Raw genomic sequence first — 18459 nt, forward strand, 5'->3', positions numbered from 1 at the left:
AGAGCGCCGCTTACAAAGGGCAAGGCTTTGGTCCACAATCTATCTTTCGCCAAGCCCACAGCTGTGATTGGCCCACATTTTGTGACGTTTTCAGTTACATCGGCGAATGAGGAAGCATTACGGCGGTGTCGAGTCACGGGCACCAGCGACAGCTTGAAGGCCTTCTGCGATGTCTGTTGTTTTCAGAAACACCGAGCGCAGCGCAGATAGGCCCAACAGCACAGGATTGAGTTTGCGTTGGCGTGCCTGTGCACTGTGCGATTCGGTCGCGTGTATGCGCTGGAACAGAAATTTGGCTCGGACTTCTTACACGTAAAGCAGGCTTCAAATAAAAAGAGACCACGAAAGAAAAAAAATGGCGGCTGGTGCCTGATTTCGAAAGTGACGCGCACGTGCATGCAGAAGTGGACGTAAGAATATTGCTTATTTACGTAACGTTTGGATTGGATGAGCTTGTAATTACATTTTTTAGCTCCGTGTTCCTTACAGGTTGTTAGTACACTTGTATGTAGGTAGTAGTGTTCTTTCGCTTCGTTTTCTGTGTGCGGCTTTCGCAGTCCTAGTTGCAGGCAGGAGTGACTTTTGTGGGCTTCTCTTTTGTGGAAGGCAAGTTTAAATAAAGCTTAACTAATAAGCAATTACGCTCAAATTAAGCGAAGAAAATGGGCATGGGCGGGTCATGTCACTCGCATGAGGGACAACAGATGGACCATTCGTTTGACGGAGTGGATGCCAATAAACCGTAAACGCAATAGGGTCCGGCCAAAGACTCGATGGAACGGTGAGCTACGAAAATTTGGCGGGAAAGGGTGGACTCAGCTAGCACTCGTTAGACGTGGCTGGTGATCTTTGGGAGAGGCCTTCTTGCTGCACTGAACACGACCAGGTGATGAATAAATAATAAGACTAAACTCGGCGCTCCACAAGCCTATAGTATAACAACGCCGTCGTTTTACCTCAGTGAATCAAAATATCGGAATGGACTATGTCGCGTTTTAACGGACAAGTGGATTCGACAAGACGGGATTCAGCAAGATAGTGTATCTTTAGCGATGACCAGTTTTACACCGTATGCCATTTTGTGTTTGTAGTTGCTGTTGTTATAATTTGACTTTGTTGTCGCTGTTGCCCCACAGCCAGAGAAACAATAATTGAACGCTAAATAGTTTTCATTGCATATAATAATGAATTCAGGTAAAGCTTTCCGGCTCATCGCAGTTCTTTCAGAACAGATTTCTCGGGAGTTATTCAGCCTAGTACAATGAAATTTTGTACAACTAATAATGAGGGCGAGAGCTTGCTGCGGGCATGGTTTCAAAATAACAACACCGCTCTATACCATGTTCGAGAGCCATCTAAACCATCCCATTGAAATGTATGGGCAGTATTTTTGGACAACGAGTTACACAAAAACATTTTGTAGTTCTGCAATAAATTTTTAGTGTTTATATCGATGTCGACTCCTTTCTCTGTGCGAAAAAAATTAGCAGTGGCTTAGCTCGGCTATGCCAGGGTATACGTAGCGTGAGCTCAGGTTCAGCTGGTTATTGTTAGGTTTCCTGGTTGTCTAGGATAAGCTGATTATGCTTACTGCTGCTAAGACGATTTCTAATCCAATCCAATCCAATTCAATCCAATTCAGTCCAGTCCAGTCCAGTCCAGTCCGGTCCGGTCCGGTTCGGTCCGGTCCGGTCACTGCTCCTCGCACATGCGCAGCACTGCTCTCCAGCAGCCACACGACTCGGCTATCAAGCGGCTCCTGCGCAGCGTCAGACTTATATACTGCGCAACGGAGGCGCACAGCTAGTCACGCGCCGGCGCCAGTGCTTCTGCCACGGCTATGAGTCACTCCTCCGGAATGCGCAGACCGGCGAATGTGCAGACCCAATTCTCTGCACACCCGTACTCCAATTGGATTGGATTTCGATCCAACACAATCCAATTTAATCCAATCTAAGCCAATACGATCCGATCCAAACCAATCTAATGCTCCTCGCGCTTGCGCAGAACGGCCCTTCACAGCCCACGCGAAACTGCTCAACCTCGGCCAGTGTAGCTTACGCTACAATATCAAGTTTCTGCTATTGTTTCATTACGTTCCTGAGCGGTCGGCTTTTGGTGCGAGAAGGCGGGAAATATCCACAAAACATGACATTTTTAGCGGAAAGGGGAGGTGGGGGGGCAGGGTGTTGATAGAGTTTTAAAATAGGTTCGTAAAATGTTTCCGCGCCAATTTTAGCTCATCACTCGTACAAAATCATCTAACTGAAATGTCATTTAGCATTTCACCTCTTTCTCATACGTGTCACAGAATATAATTCTAACTGCTCACTCACAACATTTCGAGGAGCGCACAGCTGCGCAACCCCAACTTTCCTTCAATCTCAGATTGCGATGGAAAAGTACGCCGCGACTGCCGTGCTGTTTTCTGCTTTTCCTTCTCCTCGCCTTCTCGTCTGAAGCAAAGGCGCAGAAAAACGAAAGGAATTGATACGCAGACTCAGTAAAAAACAATCCTGCACTGTTTACTGCAAAACAACAGATGAGAGGCTTTGCACTGCTTGAAGCAAATATGTTCTTCCCTCGAGAAAGAATCGCTCTGGTTGCAGGAGGTGCGTTGTTGAAATCGACAACAAAATGCGTTACAGTCGTGTAGCTGCCACGACTCCACCAAATAGACTATAGCGATCTTGGTGTGCGTAGTTTAAAACACTCGCATTAACCTTATTTAGAACACCATCTTGCTTTAAAACAGAATCAAAGCAAAAGAGAAATTATTTAAAGGGACCCTGCAACACTTCTTTGAACTTTTTTTTAAATTCTTAAATGCTTTCAGAACGTAGTCACCAAACACACCCAGTACTTAGATTAGGGGGTCGCAAAGTACCTCAGCCAAAAACTACTGCTCTATGCCCATCAGATAACTGGAAATTCACTCAAAAGATTTTTCTCTCTTTCCCGGTCATGACGTTCTTTGACGGCCCGAATTACGCCACTGAGGCCATGTAGCGACAGGAGGGGCCAAACAACACATACCAGTGGGCTACCAGAGACGCCAGAAACATACCCCACAGTGCTTGATTCATTCAAAAGATCGCGTTTACCCAATAACGATGTTGCGGAATTTAACGCAAACTTCAAACAACTAAACTAGATAGTAAAACAAACAGATAAGGCAGGACCGACACACCAGCCAGGTTCTCGTCGCGTATTTCCAAACGCTTCGCTGCACAGAGCACCCACGTTACATGTCTGATTGCGCGACGCATAACGGTAATTAAAAGTCGTCAATGGCTGCACCTCAAACCTAAAGCGACCTAGAACATACCAAATGACTATTGTTAACAAAAAACAACGCTTAGGTGTTGTGTTTAGAAACAAGACAGTACATTTACAAAAAAGGTAAGTAATGAAACAGAGTAAAAGATAAACTACCGGGGCTCAAACCCAAGTCGTCAGCGCCTGTATTCAGTACTATTCCACGAGACCACAGAGCTTGAACGGGGGGCTCCTTTTAGCAGGCGCTCAAAACTTCGCGCAGTGACGTCACACATGTCACGTGGGTGCTCTATGCAGGAACAGTTTGGAGGTTATACTTTAAACTGCGCATACGGACGGGACAAGGAAGAGAAGAGACAGGACGGGCGCAGGCTCACAACTAGTTTATTGGAAAATGGAGCATGCGAATATACCCACACCAGCACATGCGCACACATGTCACCATCTTTATCACAACGGTTTAAAAGTTCATACTCATTTCCATACAAAGATATGGATGGTTCACTCACACACTGTTCACCATGCTTTCGAATGAAGAAGGCCTCGATTAATTCTCTTGCCACCTGTTCTCGACTTTTGCTCAGCACCTTCGTCTGAGTCAAAACTGGCTCGCATGGCTTGCTTTCACAAGCCACGCAATGGGCCGGAAGGTGGGATCTCGAGGTTCTTAATTATGGCGTCACCGAAAACTGTTTGTGCGATTGGCCGACCAAATTCACCGCCAAGAAACATGACTGTGTAATTGTAATGGTGCCTCTAGTTCCGTTTGGTCGCATCACGTGAATGCTAACGCGAGGTTAACACACTGGGCCTCTATTTAAACGTCCTGGACGGTCCGCGGACAGTCCGAGGACTGCCCTCGGACCGGAAGTCCTGTAGGAATGCAAGGGGAAAACGAGCGCCGGATGACGTCTCGGGCAGTTCGGGGACGATCCGGGATTGATAATCGAGGAGGCCAGCTGATGATTGTGTTTTAGTGACCTCCCTATTACGTCACTGCTTAAGCCGTGTAGTGTGAAATTTGGAAGTTTTTCAATATTTCTCGCGTTTTTATTTTGTTGGAGAACGCGTTTCGTGGCTGTAATTGAGTTGGGTGAGTTATGTAAGGCTAGTTGTTTCAAATCAAACCAGTTGTATTTTGTGTGCATGGCCCCTTTAAGCCTGCAAGAATCTCAAAGGTAACGACCAATATTATCGACCGAAACTAGATTAAAAAAATCCCGGGTCATATTCCTTACGTGAAACCTGGGGAGAGGCGAAACATGCAGTGTATAAGTGTATTCTTGGCGCCTTGACGTTTTGCCCACGGAGATGAAACCGCTGGGGGTACAGGTACACAGCTTTGCTGTAAAAGTCTCCTGTCTTCGAAGCACGAACCTCTCTAGCGCGAGGCGTAAACGAGTGTACCGCCCGGTATTTTTTTAGTACGCGTTACGAAGCGCTCCAGCGCGAAGCGTAAACGAGTGTCCCGGTGTTTTTTTCTAGCGCGAGGCTTAAGCGAGGTTCCCGGTGTTTTTTGTTCCGTGACTACATGAGACGACAATTACGGCGATGACATGAGACGCCAACAGCCCCTCAAGGGCTTCGCCCCTAAAAGCGCTGTCAAAACCTCTACACTGGTTTCCAAAGATATGCAAAGCCAGAGTGTATGAGACTCATACTCAAGGTTTCTTTTATATTGAGTAAGTTTAATTCATCCTTCTCGAGTCTTGACGTTGTCTTCCGCCGTTATGAAATAATCGACGTCACTGTTCTTTTCTTGTAAATCGTAACCCCGACGCAAATTTTGAGTCAACTCTTTATGCACGCACGCTGGCGATGTTGTCGTAGTATTAATGGGTGATTGCTGGTATCGAGGGGAACGGTCGTTGTAACCGGTTTACGACGCAATCACTGACGTCAACGCTACCGCAGCACGTCACTTCGAAACTGGTTTTGAGTGATTACCTTAAACTTGGTGCGAATGCGCCGGGGGTGCCTACTGACGACCCGAGCGCGCATGCGCGGTGCGGGTATGACCTCCTCTTTTGTTGCAAGGCCAGATCTGCCTTAAGGCGTAGTGAGATGGATGTAGCTAAAGTTTGTTTCGCATTAGTATCGCGTTCGTTACGTAAATGCGTCGTAAAAAAGTACGCAGCGTTCACAAAAAAAAAAAAACATAAAAATACAAAGGAATAATACGAAACATCAAAGCTTGTGTTTAAATCTGCATCATCTGCCTGACAGCCGGCTGCCCTCTGCTTCGTTCAGCTGCAGAATGAAGCCGCGGCAGAGCGGCAGCCCTTGTCAACTGCTAAAAAAGCACTAGATGTCACTGCGTGTATCTTGTGCTTGTACGATACACAGTTTAAAAGTACGCTTCCGGGTATGGTGCCACCGAAAGGCCGGCGACTATAACAAAGCGTTGTGAGTGTAAGGTGTAACCGAATCCCGTAGGCTGTGAAGACCAACACTTGTATTATTGTACTAATACGTTGCAGGACGCTCACAATAAAAGGATACCGGTCGAGCAGTTTACGTGGCTATAACCACAACAGTCCTGAAGTCATTATTAGTTTGATTTGGTAAGATTCCAAGCAGCAACGACAAATGGGGTAGCTGGTGTCCTAACATACCAGAAAAAATAAAAGAGCGCGAAAGTGCACTGGTCAAAGGGGGAGAACTTCCTCGTCCTGTGAAGATTGTCCTGTGGGCTTGCGCGCTTTTTTTTTTCAATTAGCAATATTCACGATTAAGGAATTTAGGGGGGGGGGGGGGGGCGGTTGATACTTACGGCAGACGTCCCTAACAACTATTAGCCCGCGCTCTCACCAACCGGGCGCAGGGGAGGAGCACAGATATAACCCAATATCGTCCCGCAAAAGGTAGTAGGTACGAGGACCTTTAGGTATTGGGTACTAGGTATTAGCTACTAGGTACTAATTAGGTACTAGGTATTAGGTACGATTAGGTAGGAGGACCTTTCCCCTCTCCCAACTCAGTTTGTCTAAAACGCAGGAAAACACATGAAGACGAATTCAAACATACACGTTCCCAAATCCAGCACGACTAAATCATCTATTCCCCACACAATGCTCCTCGGAGTGTGCATTTTGCGGCAATTCAGGCACACTCTATCACATCGTCTGGGAGTGCGACCGAAACCCCGACCTTCCTCCCCCATTCCCAACCCTTCCCGTGAGCAGTGGGAGAGCATGTTACCCAGCTCGAGCCTCGACGACAAGATGATCTTGGTTGACCGAGCGGACAGAGCCAGGAATGCCCATATGGACTTCCGGACTAGGAAGCCACCCCACAATTTATTTTTGCTCAGCAAAGCTTCTTCCTCCTCCTCCAACTCCTCCTCCTCCTCCTTCCCATCATCATCATCATCACACCACCACCACCATCATCATCATCATGAGCATCCGGTCTCTTTAAGTCCACTGTGCGAAACTGCGGGTTTTCAACTTCAACGGCGTATTAATTCTGCACCTGAACTAAATCGCTGTCGTTGCGAACAGGAAACGCACACACCCAGCGTTTTGTTTTCTGTCCTTTTTTGTCCGCCGTTAACGCTTTCATGTATACATACAACGCGAGTCCATAAATTTCACTAGATAACCGCACTCTGCCCAGCACCCCTTTCCTTGAGGCAGCGGCATAATTCGCCGTACTCTGCCGTAGTTCTTTACAGTATTTATAACAAGAGATCGTGAGAGATCGCGAAAATACGGTCGCAGCTGGGTCTCACTTCCTCGTTTGGCTAGTGGCTTCGACTTGTTCGCTGGCTAAGGGCCAGAGAACGCGATATGCTGCTCTCGCTTTGGATTTTGTTGGAAGTTTTGTTCGCGCTTTTTTACGAAGCTTTTGTAGTTGTTAGTTGATGTGCGCGGATGCGCCTTCCGGTGGAACGCGCGCGCGCTAACATGACGACAGAAGAGAATGAACAACAACAAAACATCAACAACAAAAAGTCCGCTTCCTCGTCTCTTTTTACGCCGCGTTGTCGAAACCACTTCGCTCGGGGGGTCGTAAAACAAGCGGCGAACCTCTCTGCTAACACGCAGCTGGCTCAGGAACTTTCGGTTTTTTTTTTTTTTTTTTTGTAGCGTGTTTTATTTTTGCGCTTATCTGGTTATATAGCGTTCGTGTTTACGGCAACAGTACGTGCCTTGCGTTCAGGTTTCTGCATAAGCACGTACTTGCCAGGCACGATCCTGAGTGTTTGGAAGAAGACGGCTATTTTGTTATCTTTGTTGAATGTGGTCTTGGGATATAATGACGCATGAATTTCGAAGGACAGGGAGAACGTTTCAGAATTTTGAATGGTCGCGCGTTCAAGTACTGCTAGGTACAGCAAAAAATAGAGTCCAAGTCAAGTCAAAAGATTTTATTGTAAACAAAGTTTGAGTACACGTTTAGGATATACAGAAGGTGGGCCCAAAGCCCCAGACTGCAACGGGACCTCATATAAAAATTGATATACGTGATCTTCTAAAGTGCAGCAAACAGAAGATTCGATGAAAAGGGTGTTTTTAGCATAAATATCTAGACAATTCCGTTTTTATTACCAATATTGCAGACGTTATGTTTCCAAAAATGCGAGTGACAAAAATTTAAATAAAAACTCTTTGTAATAAAACCAACCCGAAATTAAAATGGTGTGACCGAACGAAAGCAAGGCACCTCCGCAGCAACATCACCATTTTTTATTGGTGGAAGCTTTTGGCGGCGCCCGCCAATCACACGGGTTCCGATGAAATCATAGGGGTAGTGCGGGGAGGTGTCGCGGGGTAGTCGTCATTCTTTCAGTTGTTTTTTTATTTGGCTAAGTTTGAAAATTGCGGTAAAATTCCTATGGTTGTTATTCTGGCGTTGTAGTCTGTTCAGTGAACCAAACTTGTATTTTGTATTCAGGGTCCCTTTAGGTATGTATGGTATGTATTTATCATATGTATGAACAATATTGGGTTCTGTGAAGTGGTCGGATGCGTACTGCTCCTAAATAGTACCATAATTGATAATGACATAAGGCGAGCAGGGAGGAGGTCAGAAGGGTTGCTAGTCTAAAAGTGTGGAGACGGGTTTTTGAGACGGTGCGTTCATTGATGCATGGGTGTGTGCGTGTGCGTGCGATCACACCGATCACTCCTGAGCACAATCCGTCAGAAATTCATCCGAAAGAGAAATTGAACTTCTGCAACAAATTTCCAAGGCTTCGCTAGTCCATGAACTATGTCCGTTACTAGCAACTGAACCGCAGCACGTATCACCGTTAGTACTATACAGAATAAGTGCGAAAAGAAAATGCAGTACGTTTTTTTAATTATCCGCTCAATACAGATTTGATACCATATTTGATACACGGATAGATTGAGACAGACAGACAGACAGACAGACAGACAGACAGACAGACAGACAGACAGACAGGCGATATATAGATAGATTGACAGACAGACAGATAGATAGATAGATAGATAGATAGATAGATAGATAGATAGATAGATAGATAGATAGATAGATAGATAGATAGATAGATAGATAGATAGATAGATAGATAGATAGATACTCTTGCATGGTCTGGCATGCCTTCGTTCAAAATACGTACGTAGGGAGAGATTTTCCGGCGCGGCGTGGGCACACATCTGCGTTCTGTCACACAGGCCCGACAGTGTACACGCTGGGAAGGAGAGGTCACTTGCACCTGCATTTCCGCGGCGCACCGGTTAAGCCAACACTCGGCTCTAGCCAACACGAGACGCACGTGTTCCCCGAGAGAATCGAAAGCAGCCTTGGCGACCCAAAGCAAACACTCTTCCCCTCCCAGCAGCGCCCGTTGCGCGGAAAGTGTTCGCGGGCGACTCAGAGCAGCTGTTTGACCGAGCCCGCGGGAGAAAGACCAGCTCAAGCGGCAGCCAGTGCTGCTGACGAACAGCGTTGCGCAAGGCGAAACTCCGCTGTTTGCCCTTGGCGGGTCGTCGCGCCCAGACCATCCGCGGCATGCCAGCCACGCAGCCTTCCTCAGCCAAGCCAAGCCGATGCAGTGTTATCGTTCTTGTTTTTCGCGGCCGTTTTTTTTTACGTTTGGGTGGATGTTCAGCCAAGGCAATCTGACGCAGCGTTTTTGCTTTTGCTTTGCGCTGCTGCTTTTTCACACTTGGAGGGATATTTAGCCAAGCCGATGCATGGTTTTCGTTTTTGTTTTGCGCTGCTGCTTTTTTTTACATTTGGAGGGATATTTAACCAAGCCGATGCAGGGTTTTCGTTTTTTTGTTTTGCGCTTCTGCTTTTTATGTTTGGGTAAGTCAATCAACCCAGCCAAGTCAATCTGACGCAGCGTTTTTGCTTTTGTTTTGCGCTGCTGCTTTTTTACATTTGGAGGGATATTTAGCCAAGCCGATGCATGGTTTTCATTTTTGTTTTGCGCTGCTGCTTTTTTACATTTGGAGGGATATGTAACCAAGCCGATGCAGGGTTTTCGTTTTTTTTTTTTTGCGCTTCTGCTTTTTTACATTTGGTTGGATGTTTAGCCAAGGCAATCTGACGCAGCTATTTTGTTTCTGTTTTGCGTTTTTGCTTTTTCGTATTTGGAGAGATATTTAGCCAAGCAGCCGATGCAGGGTTTTCCTCTTTGTTTTGCGCTGCCGGTTTTTTCTCGGTGTGGGCGCGGAGTAGGGAGAGGGGTTACTCAGATCATTTTTTCCGTTTCTTGAGAAACTTTCCTGTGCAAGCAGCAAGACCTTCAAACAAGCCGAACTTTGAGAAGTTCCACTTGCATGAGATTTCTCGTATTCTCGGCTTGTTTGTCCCCCTCTGAACACGGGGAACCTGCGGTGAAGTGTCTCTATCATACCCGTCAAGTTGCGGGGTTTAAGTTTAGGCGAAATTTTGAAACCAGGGGAAGAGTAGCCGGGGAGACGAGGAGCCTATAGCCACTGCAGGTTACCCACGACAAGGGTGTGTTCGGCCATTTTTATTTTTTATCTGTTTAGACTAACACCAACCTGCTCTCTCCATTATGTGGATGCTATGTCCCCCTCATTTAAGGGTCGCCCACGTATGCTTCACATTTAGTTACAATTTAAGCGTCCTTGCGAGAAGTTAGCGAAAATCGTGTATAGCATTTGTCACGCGAAGCATATATCTCAACGAAAGTCGGCTTCAAACAAATAATCCAGATATTGCCGACAGTAAGAGTCCCATCTGCGCTTGCGCAGCATTTTAATTCAGTTTCGACTGCGCATAGTATTTTTATTACATTCCTTCATTGTACTCTGCACCATATTCGTGCTTTTCTATATACCGTTGTTAAGTGCCTTGTGTTCGCACCGGAATGCGAATTTCTATTGTCCTATTGTTGTAATGCACGCTTTACGGGAAGTTCAATGTTCCGTTAGGTGCTGCTGCAGCATTTCGTCGGGGAAACTACCAGATTGCAAGCAATGTCGAAAATAAACTTTGATTTGAACTTTTTTTCCCCTTCGATAATATCCTTACCCACTATAATTCACAACGACGAGTATACCAACACCCTCGTCATGCTCTTTCCAGATTCGGCGTGGTACTCCCCAAACTCAGGCAGACCCCTTTCCCGACAGTACACTCCACCACGCCATGTTCCTTACCAATACCCAGCCACTTGTCAGTATTGTCCAAACGGCGGGAGCTTTCTACCACATCACAGTACATAAGCCTTAAAGGAGCCATGAAGACAAAATACAAGTTGGGTTTATTAGACTGCTTAGTCCCGATAACAATGATACCAATATCATCGCAATCTTCGAACAAATAACGGAGATATTAAAGAAAACGTGTGAAGCAGTCGCGACCCCCTAGCCAATTTCCCGCAACTTTTCTATGACGTCACGGAACCTTGTTTGTGCAATTGGCGGCCGCTTAAGAGACCTGTCGCGATGACACATGACTGGACGTCTGTAATGGGGCCTCTAGTTCCATTTTACCGCATCACTTGAATGCTAACGTGCAGTTAACGCACTGAAAATTATGTTTTATTTTTGGCCCGTATGACGTCATTCTTGCTCATAACACGTCACTGTGGCGTAAAATTTGAAAGTTTTTAAATACTTCTTGCTTTTTTTTCGTTAAAAAAACCTATCGGTTTTTTCGTTAAAAAAAACCTCGGCTCTAATGGAGCCGAGTGAGATACTGAATCCTCGTTCTTTCAAATTAAACGAAGTTGTATTTTCTCTTCATGGCTCCTTTAACGTCCTACCCAACCACTACTCCCCTACATTACCATAGAGAATGCAGAGGGGCGGAGTTGCTGGGCAGCTTCAACCTTTCTAACCAGCGCATGTTAGCGTGGGTACGGGATAGTTGGTACTTAATTTAATCCACCGATAAGCGCAGCAAAAACCAGACGAAGGGCGTGACAGACAAAGACAGAGCAATTAATTGGCTCTCACGTCCTTCGTCTGGCGTTAGTTGCGCTTAACAGTGGTTGAAAAAGGAGTACCAACTGTCTCGTTACCATTCATTGTTAAGGAATTGGTCGATTGAGTAAACTTTGTTGGAAACTGCGAGCGCGTCCTGGCGTCAGCAGTCCGGGACTTGCACTTGTCTGGCACGTCCTCCATCTGGTTGTTTGCTGCTTAACGGTGGTTTAATATGACGTACCAACTAGCTCGCACCCACACATTGTTTAGGAGTTGATTAATTGAGTAAACTTTATTCGAAACTGCAAGCGCGATGTTAGGGCACCACCCGGTTTGAGGCGTCCGCAGTCCAGGACCTGTCCTTGTCCGTCACGTCCTTCTTCTGGTTTTTGCTGCGCTGAACGGTGGTTTAAAATGGAGTACCAACTAGCTCATGGCCATACGTTGCTTAGGAATTGATTAATTGAGTAAACTATACTCGAAACATCAAGCACGATGTTAGGGCACCAGCCGGCGAAAGGTGTCCGCAGTCTAGGATCTGTCCTTGTCCGTCACGTCCTTCTTACGGTTCTCGCTGCGCTTAGCGGTGGTTTAACACTCAATTCCCTGGAAATACAGTTTCACGGGGCCCACAGCAACGGTCCACCGATTGCGCGCCGTCGGCGCCGTGTCCCGGGTTTCATTAAACAGGCCGGGTGGTGTCACACGCCCCTCTATCGAGCTTCCTCCTCGCGTAGAGCGGCTCTGGAAGCAGCAGCGAGCGGCGGCGGCGGCCGGCTGATCGTCCTCGCTTTTTCCGTCGGCGGCGAAGACGGCCCCAGTGGCTCGGCGGAGGCTCCCCCGCCAGGTTCAAGCGGGTCAGCAGTTTTCCTCGTGGCCGGTTTTTCCTTTCGACGGCGCGCCGCCAGGGAGACCCGGTCAGGGGACCAGCAGCAAGCCAGTCGGTCGGTGAAAAGATCCGGCGGCTTCGCGCCGCGTCGTCTCCTCGCAGCGGGCCAACCACTGTCGGCGGCGATCGGCGCAGTCGCCCGAGGCGCCAACGTGCTCCTGTGGCCGCGTTTTCGGCGAGGACTGGCTCCGACGGGCGGTTGTTGAGGGGCCTGTGAAGGTGCTGCTGACTCCCGGCCACGAGAGTTCCTGTATGTAGCTGTGGTAGGGAGCAAATGCAGAAGAGTTCCTTCATATAGTACGGAACATATGCAGTAGAGTAGGGGTCATGTGCAGTTGAGTCGCTGTGTATAGTATGGAACATGTGCCCTAGAGTTTCTGTATAAAGTACGGAACATATGCAGTAGAGTAGGGGTCATGTGCAGCTGAGTCGCTGTGTATAGTATGGAACATGTGCCCTAGAGTTTCTGTATAAAGTACGGAACATATGGAGTAGAGTAGGGGTCATGTGCAGTTGAGTCGCTGTGTATAGTATGGAACATGTGCCCTAGAGTTTCTGTATAAAGTACGGATCATATGCAGTAGAATTCTTGTATATAGTTCTTGTATATATGCAAGAACTCAACCGCACAAGCTCCCTACTTTATACAGGAAACTCTTCCGCATGTTTTCCTTACTATATACGCGGGAACTCTACTGCAAGATAGCGGTCATATGCAGTTGGGTTCCTGTGTATCGTACGGAACATGTGCCCTAGAGTTTTTGGACACAGTACAGATCATATGCAGTAGAATTCTTGAAAATAGTTCGCAACACATGCAGTACAGACAGTCCTGTATATATGCAGGAGCTCAACCGCACATGCTCCCTACTTTACACAGGAAACTCTTGCGCATGTGTTCCTTACTTTATACGCGGGAGCTCTACAGCAAGGAAGGGGTCATATGCAGTTGAGTTACTGTGTATAGTACGGAACATGTGTATGCAGTAGAATTCCTGTATACAGTACGAAACACATGTAGTACTGTTCCTGTATATATGCAGGAGCTCTACTGCACATGCTCCCTACTCTATACAGGAACTCTTCTGCATGTATTCCTTAATATATACGCGGGAGCTCTACTGCAAGGTCGGGGACATATGCAGCAGAGGTCCTGCTCTAGAGAGCACATGCGGAAGATTTCTCGTCTACAGTAGGGAGCACATGCGGTGGAGTTCCTGCATTAGCTATAGCTGTGAGCATATGTGGTAGAGTTCCTGAATTATCTATAGTAGGGAGAGTATGCAGTAGATTTCCTATATAGGACGCATAACCGTAGACTTCCTGTACAAAGTAGGGAGCATGTGCAGAAGAGTTTATTTATATAGCAGAATGCATATGCAACTGAGTTCCTGTATATAGCTCCCTAGCTGTAGTGTAGGGAGCATACGCACTAGAGCTCCCGAATATAGTACGGAGCATATGTTGCAAATAGAGTCCCTGTATGCACCTCACTGTATGTAGTAGGGGGAATATGCACCAGAGTTTCTGAAGGTAGCTTCCAGTATATAGTGGGCAGCATATGCAGTGTAGTTCTTGTATATGGTAGAAAGCATATACAGTACATCTACCGAGCACAGGGTTCGACGTGCAGACCACACCTCTGCTCAATCAAAACGAAGGAAACACCCTTGTTAGTGAGGCCTGATGAACAGAACACCAGGCGGTTTGAAAATATTATCACCCGGAGTCACCGTCCCTTACTTTTAAGACTGCTGTTGAGGAACTATAAGCAACACAGCATCATTAGCTCTCACCGCAAAACATCATCCTGCAGTCGTTTTAGCCGACAACGTCACCGCGGGGACAGGATAATTCGCAGGCGAGTTTTCCTTTATTAAGCTCTTTTTCCACTGCTGTCAGGTCGCATTCAGGCTGCCAGGCCGCTATATCAGTCGTGTCAAATGAGTTCGAAACGTAAATTCCCGCAAACCATGTACGTACTCGGGATCTGACTTGACGCATCACGTGACGAGAGTAGTTCGCTCTCGTTCTCGAACACTGGTTCATATTCTCGAACTCCCGAACACTGGTTCTGAAGAAAAAAACACAGGCAAGAAAAAGGACCTACCGCACGTTGACCCAGTAAGAGAGGTTGAAAAGTACGAATAATCGAACGAGGCGAGCAGCCATTCACCCCAAAAATTAGTTCGAGAAATAAACAGTGCCAATTATTAGCCACGGAGCTAATTAGTGTTTAGAAAATTCGCAGTTATTGAGGATACTTCAGTTGTTCCGTCTGTTTGCAAGCCATTTACCACTCGTCAATTACTGAACGTTGTTTAAGTGACCAACCGGCAAAAAAATACCGTTTGTTAGTAGAAATGGGCTCAATTCAAAATAGAAAGTTGGCTCTCCGAAGTAGCAGGTCAAACAACAAATGCCGACACTGGAAACGTGAAGGGCGGTTTTCCTGCTCAGTTTTTGGTCTCCCTCTCACCCTTTTGCTTATTTTTTTTTGTGCGCTAGTACCACGCAAAATACCACGACGACAATTTTGGAAACACCGTGGCAGCAGTACTTCCGTGTTGATGTGGTGAAGCTCACTCTACAGAGAAACTGGATTTTTTTTTCGACGGTGTAAAGCCCGTTCTACATGGGGTGAATTTCGCTTGCGAAATCGCAGCTGCGGCGCCGCTCGTGAACCAAAACGATCTGTTCTCGTTGCTGTGGCGAATTTCCAAATGTTTGGAAGAGTCGAACTTCTCTTGTGAACGCCGCTTAGCATTTGGCAATATGTCGCAGCAGTGAAAATAACAAAATAAATTGTTTTGCCGCACGGGCGGCGCCGCAACTGCGAATTCGCAGGCGAAATTCGCCACATGTGGAACGGGCTTAAGAAAGTTCATGCCATTAAAGCCACTGGTTCTCAACGGTTTAAGGTTCCTTAAAGGTTGCTGGCAGAGTCCAAGGTCTTTCCCGAATTGGTGACGCTCCTGGAAAAGATGATGGACCAACATTTGGGAGTCTGATAATAACGTTCAAGTATTACCAGAGTAATCAAATGTGTGTTGACGTGTTATTTCCTGGTGTCTCGCAGTCAACGGAACGCACGTGTTAGATTACTACAAAACAGCGGTTTCTCTTTAACTCGAAAACCTTAAGTCCACATTAATTACGGTACTGTAGCAGTAAAGGCGTTTTTAACAAATGTCGCGGGACGAAGCCATGATGATTTCACCTTCAAAGCACGTAAGAAAGCTAAGTGCTCCAAGAAATTTTATATTAGTGCGAGCACTGTCAAGGGGGAAAAATCCGTATTCTTGATGTGGCACCTTTTTACACAGCTGAGGACGAAGTGGATAGGTGTATACAAGCCCATAAGGGATAACGCATTACCAACTATCCCTACACGTTGTTCAAGTAGAGTAGAGAGAGAGAGAGTAAACTTTATTCCGTTTGCCAACTGAAAAAAGAAAGAACTGTTTTGCTGGGGGACGTGGGGGGAAGGTCAGGAGAAAGAGAGTTGGAAGATCCTATTCTGTTTTCTTCCCCCTTCAGGTGGCAGCCAGGAGTACTTGGACCGTGGCGGCGACTTCAGCCTCCCGGACAGGTTGGACTTGCACGCCCGGGTCAGAACTGAGCATCGCAGCCTCCCAATGCTCCGTGCTTCTAATTTCGAATAAACTGTGGACTCAATTTCTCCATTCACTCCCGTTTTTAAGCGGGCACGACGAAGCCATTCACGTTTACGAAAGAATCAGCACAATTCAGCGCATTGTGTGTTGCATTGTTTTCGCGTCAGCTTCAGCGTAAACCTAACTCGATGCAGAAGCCGAAGTCTGAACGAGAGTCAGTCCGGACAGCAGCGTACGGGGACGCCCGTTCGCGGCCCGCCAACGAGGCGGGTATCGTCTGCGCGAACTCTTGACTTGGGACTTTGAACGAGCTCAATCTAATCGTCGACGGCCCTCGTTGGCGCCTCGGGGACCCCGGGGCAAAGATGGGCCCGGCGAGCGCTTCCTCCTCGCCCCCCTTCCTTTGCATGCGTGCGAGCAAACGCGCGGGCCGGGGCCTTTTTTCTTGGGGCGATTCCACTGCGCTGGCGATAGCGCCAGGAGTAACGATACACCGAGGAATCCCTCTGTGAGAGAGAGGCGAGACAACCCGCCGCGCTATCTACGGCGGCTGAGGCGCGCTGCGGCTGGAACCAATGCCGTAGCATTCGGACCCGGCGAGGAAAGCCGTATGAAGTGAAGATTATATGGCTAGGGTTAAATGTACAGTCGGACAAATCTGAACTAGCGTGTGCGAGCGGCGATTTTTCTGTCTTACGACGCTCTTGCAAAGGAACAGCCTAGCAGACGATGGGCCCAGCTGAGCGCAGTTTCTGAGCGTGCATTTCATTTCGACCTATTAAAGACGATAGCCTTTCTTGGGCTACTTAAACCCAGAAATTTTGGTCTGTCTGCATGTCTGTTTGTCTGTCTGTGACTCGATTCGGCCACCCGGCCAAGTAATATTGATGTTGCGCAATAGTCTTATATACTCACAGCCAAACGTAAACATCTAAGCCCGGTTTATGTGTTCATACTTGTCAACTTTATTGAACAAGTACAAGACATTACGCAAATATAAGACAGGAAATTAGTACACAAGGGATATTTACAGTGTTTCTTTATTAAAAAAAACTAATGGATGCTTGGTTTTTCAATAGCAAATGATATTCTACATCTACTGCAGAAAACCGCCGCCTCCTGGCGGCATATGAAAAATCACGCGGCAATAGCAACGAAAGGTTCCACTAGCTAGGTTCCACGTTCTGCTTGGAACGCACGTTGAGCACGGCCACGCGGTTCTATAAACCTTGTAGTCAGCCGCCTCCATTCACGCGCGTCTCCGCTGTACTGCAGCGCTGGCATCGAGGAACCTGGCCTGATGCAGTGGAACGCGGTCATTTCAAATCGGCTTGAGCAAACCTTTAGTGTGTTTAGATGAGCGCGGCGGTGCAGGAACAGCATGAGAGGTGAACGGGGAAGCAAGGGGGGGGGGCGGGGGGGGGGCATTTTCTTGGCAAATGTCTACAAAGGCTATCGTCTTTTGACGACATTTGCTACGAAAGGAGCAGATACGCGGCCATTTTTTTTTAACTTGGCTTCTGTCATACGGTGCTGGCGCATTTATTTATTTACTGTTTATTTACAGGCACGAACCCTTAAATACACATCGCCCCCGCACCTTTCATGCCACAATAGAAACAAAAAACCACTAACATGTTGAGAAATACACTGTTACAGAACTCTCCATTGTACACGCATTTGAATGACACGAGCCGTTTTGATACATCCAAAACCAAGCGTCTGACGACAGTGCCTACAGTTCGGAGACGCAGTATAACCCACTTTAAGAGAACCAGGTTTTAATTAAATCCCGGCTATAACGGAGAAACCGTCGTTTCCGTTGCCATTTGTATATATAAATTTTATGTCCACATATAGCGAAAAACGGATATTACGAACTGATTTCCGTTTCCCAGTGTGTTCTTTATAAGCGGGCTGGACTGCACTCCGCTTCCTGCTCACGAGATCTACGCGCAACGATGAAAAAAAAAAAAAAAATCCAGGGCCATCTCCACTGCCGTGAAACCTGGGGAGGGGCGAAGCATGCACTGTATAAGTGTATTCTTGGCGCCTTCGCGTTTTTGCCAACGGAGATGAAACCGTTGGGGGGTACAGGTATACAGCTTTTCTGTAAAGGTCTCTTGTCTTTGAAGCACGAAGCTCTCTAGTGCGAGGCGTAAACGAGTGTCCCGGTGCTTTTTTTTTTAATACACGCTACGAAGCGCTTCAGCGCGAGGCGTAGACGAGCGTTCCGGTGTTTTTTATTTTAATACGCGTTACGTTCTAGCGCGAGAAGTAAATGAGTTCCCGGTGT

The 18459-nt window shown here is 47.0% G+C and overlaps 1 protein-coding gene across 1 annotated transcript; it reads left to right on the top strand.

Moving 5' to 3' along the window:
- The first annotated feature begins 773 nt into the window (after nucleotides 1-773).
- On the top strand, nucleotides 774-17189 carry LOC144143085 (uncharacterized). The gene is made up of 4 exons (XM_077674902.1): nucleotides 774-781; nucleotides 12395-12504; nucleotides 12614-12796; nucleotides 16087-17189. Exons 1-4 carry the CDS (start codon nucleotides 774-776, stop codon nucleotides 16209-16211), a joined length of 426 nt encoding a protein of 141 aa, XP_077531028.1. The 3' UTR covers nucleotides 16212-17189.
- The last annotated feature ends 1270 nt before the right edge of the window (nucleotides 17190-18459 follow it).

This window comes from Haemaphysalis longicornis, unplaced genomic scaffold (genome assembly GCF_048455015.1).
Source record: "Haemaphysalis longicornis isolate Haplotype H1 unplaced genomic scaffold, Haemaphysalis longicornis Haplotype H1 scaffold_6, whole genome shotgun sequence".
Lineage (NCBI taxonomy): Eukaryota > Metazoa > Arthropoda > Arachnida > Ixodida > Ixodidae > Haemaphysalis > Haemaphysalis longicornis.

Coding starts and splice junctions, on each gene's coding strand:
- LOC144143085 (XM_077674902.1), top strand. Junction 12,505..12,613: donor GGCGGAGGCTCCCCCGCCAG/GTTCAAGCGGGT, acceptor GTCGGTGAAAAG/ATCCGGCGGCTTCGCGCCGC. Junction 12,797..16,086: donor TCCCGGCCACGAGAGTTCCT/GTATGTAGCTGT, acceptor TTCCCCCTTCAG/GTGGCAGCCAGGAGTACTTG.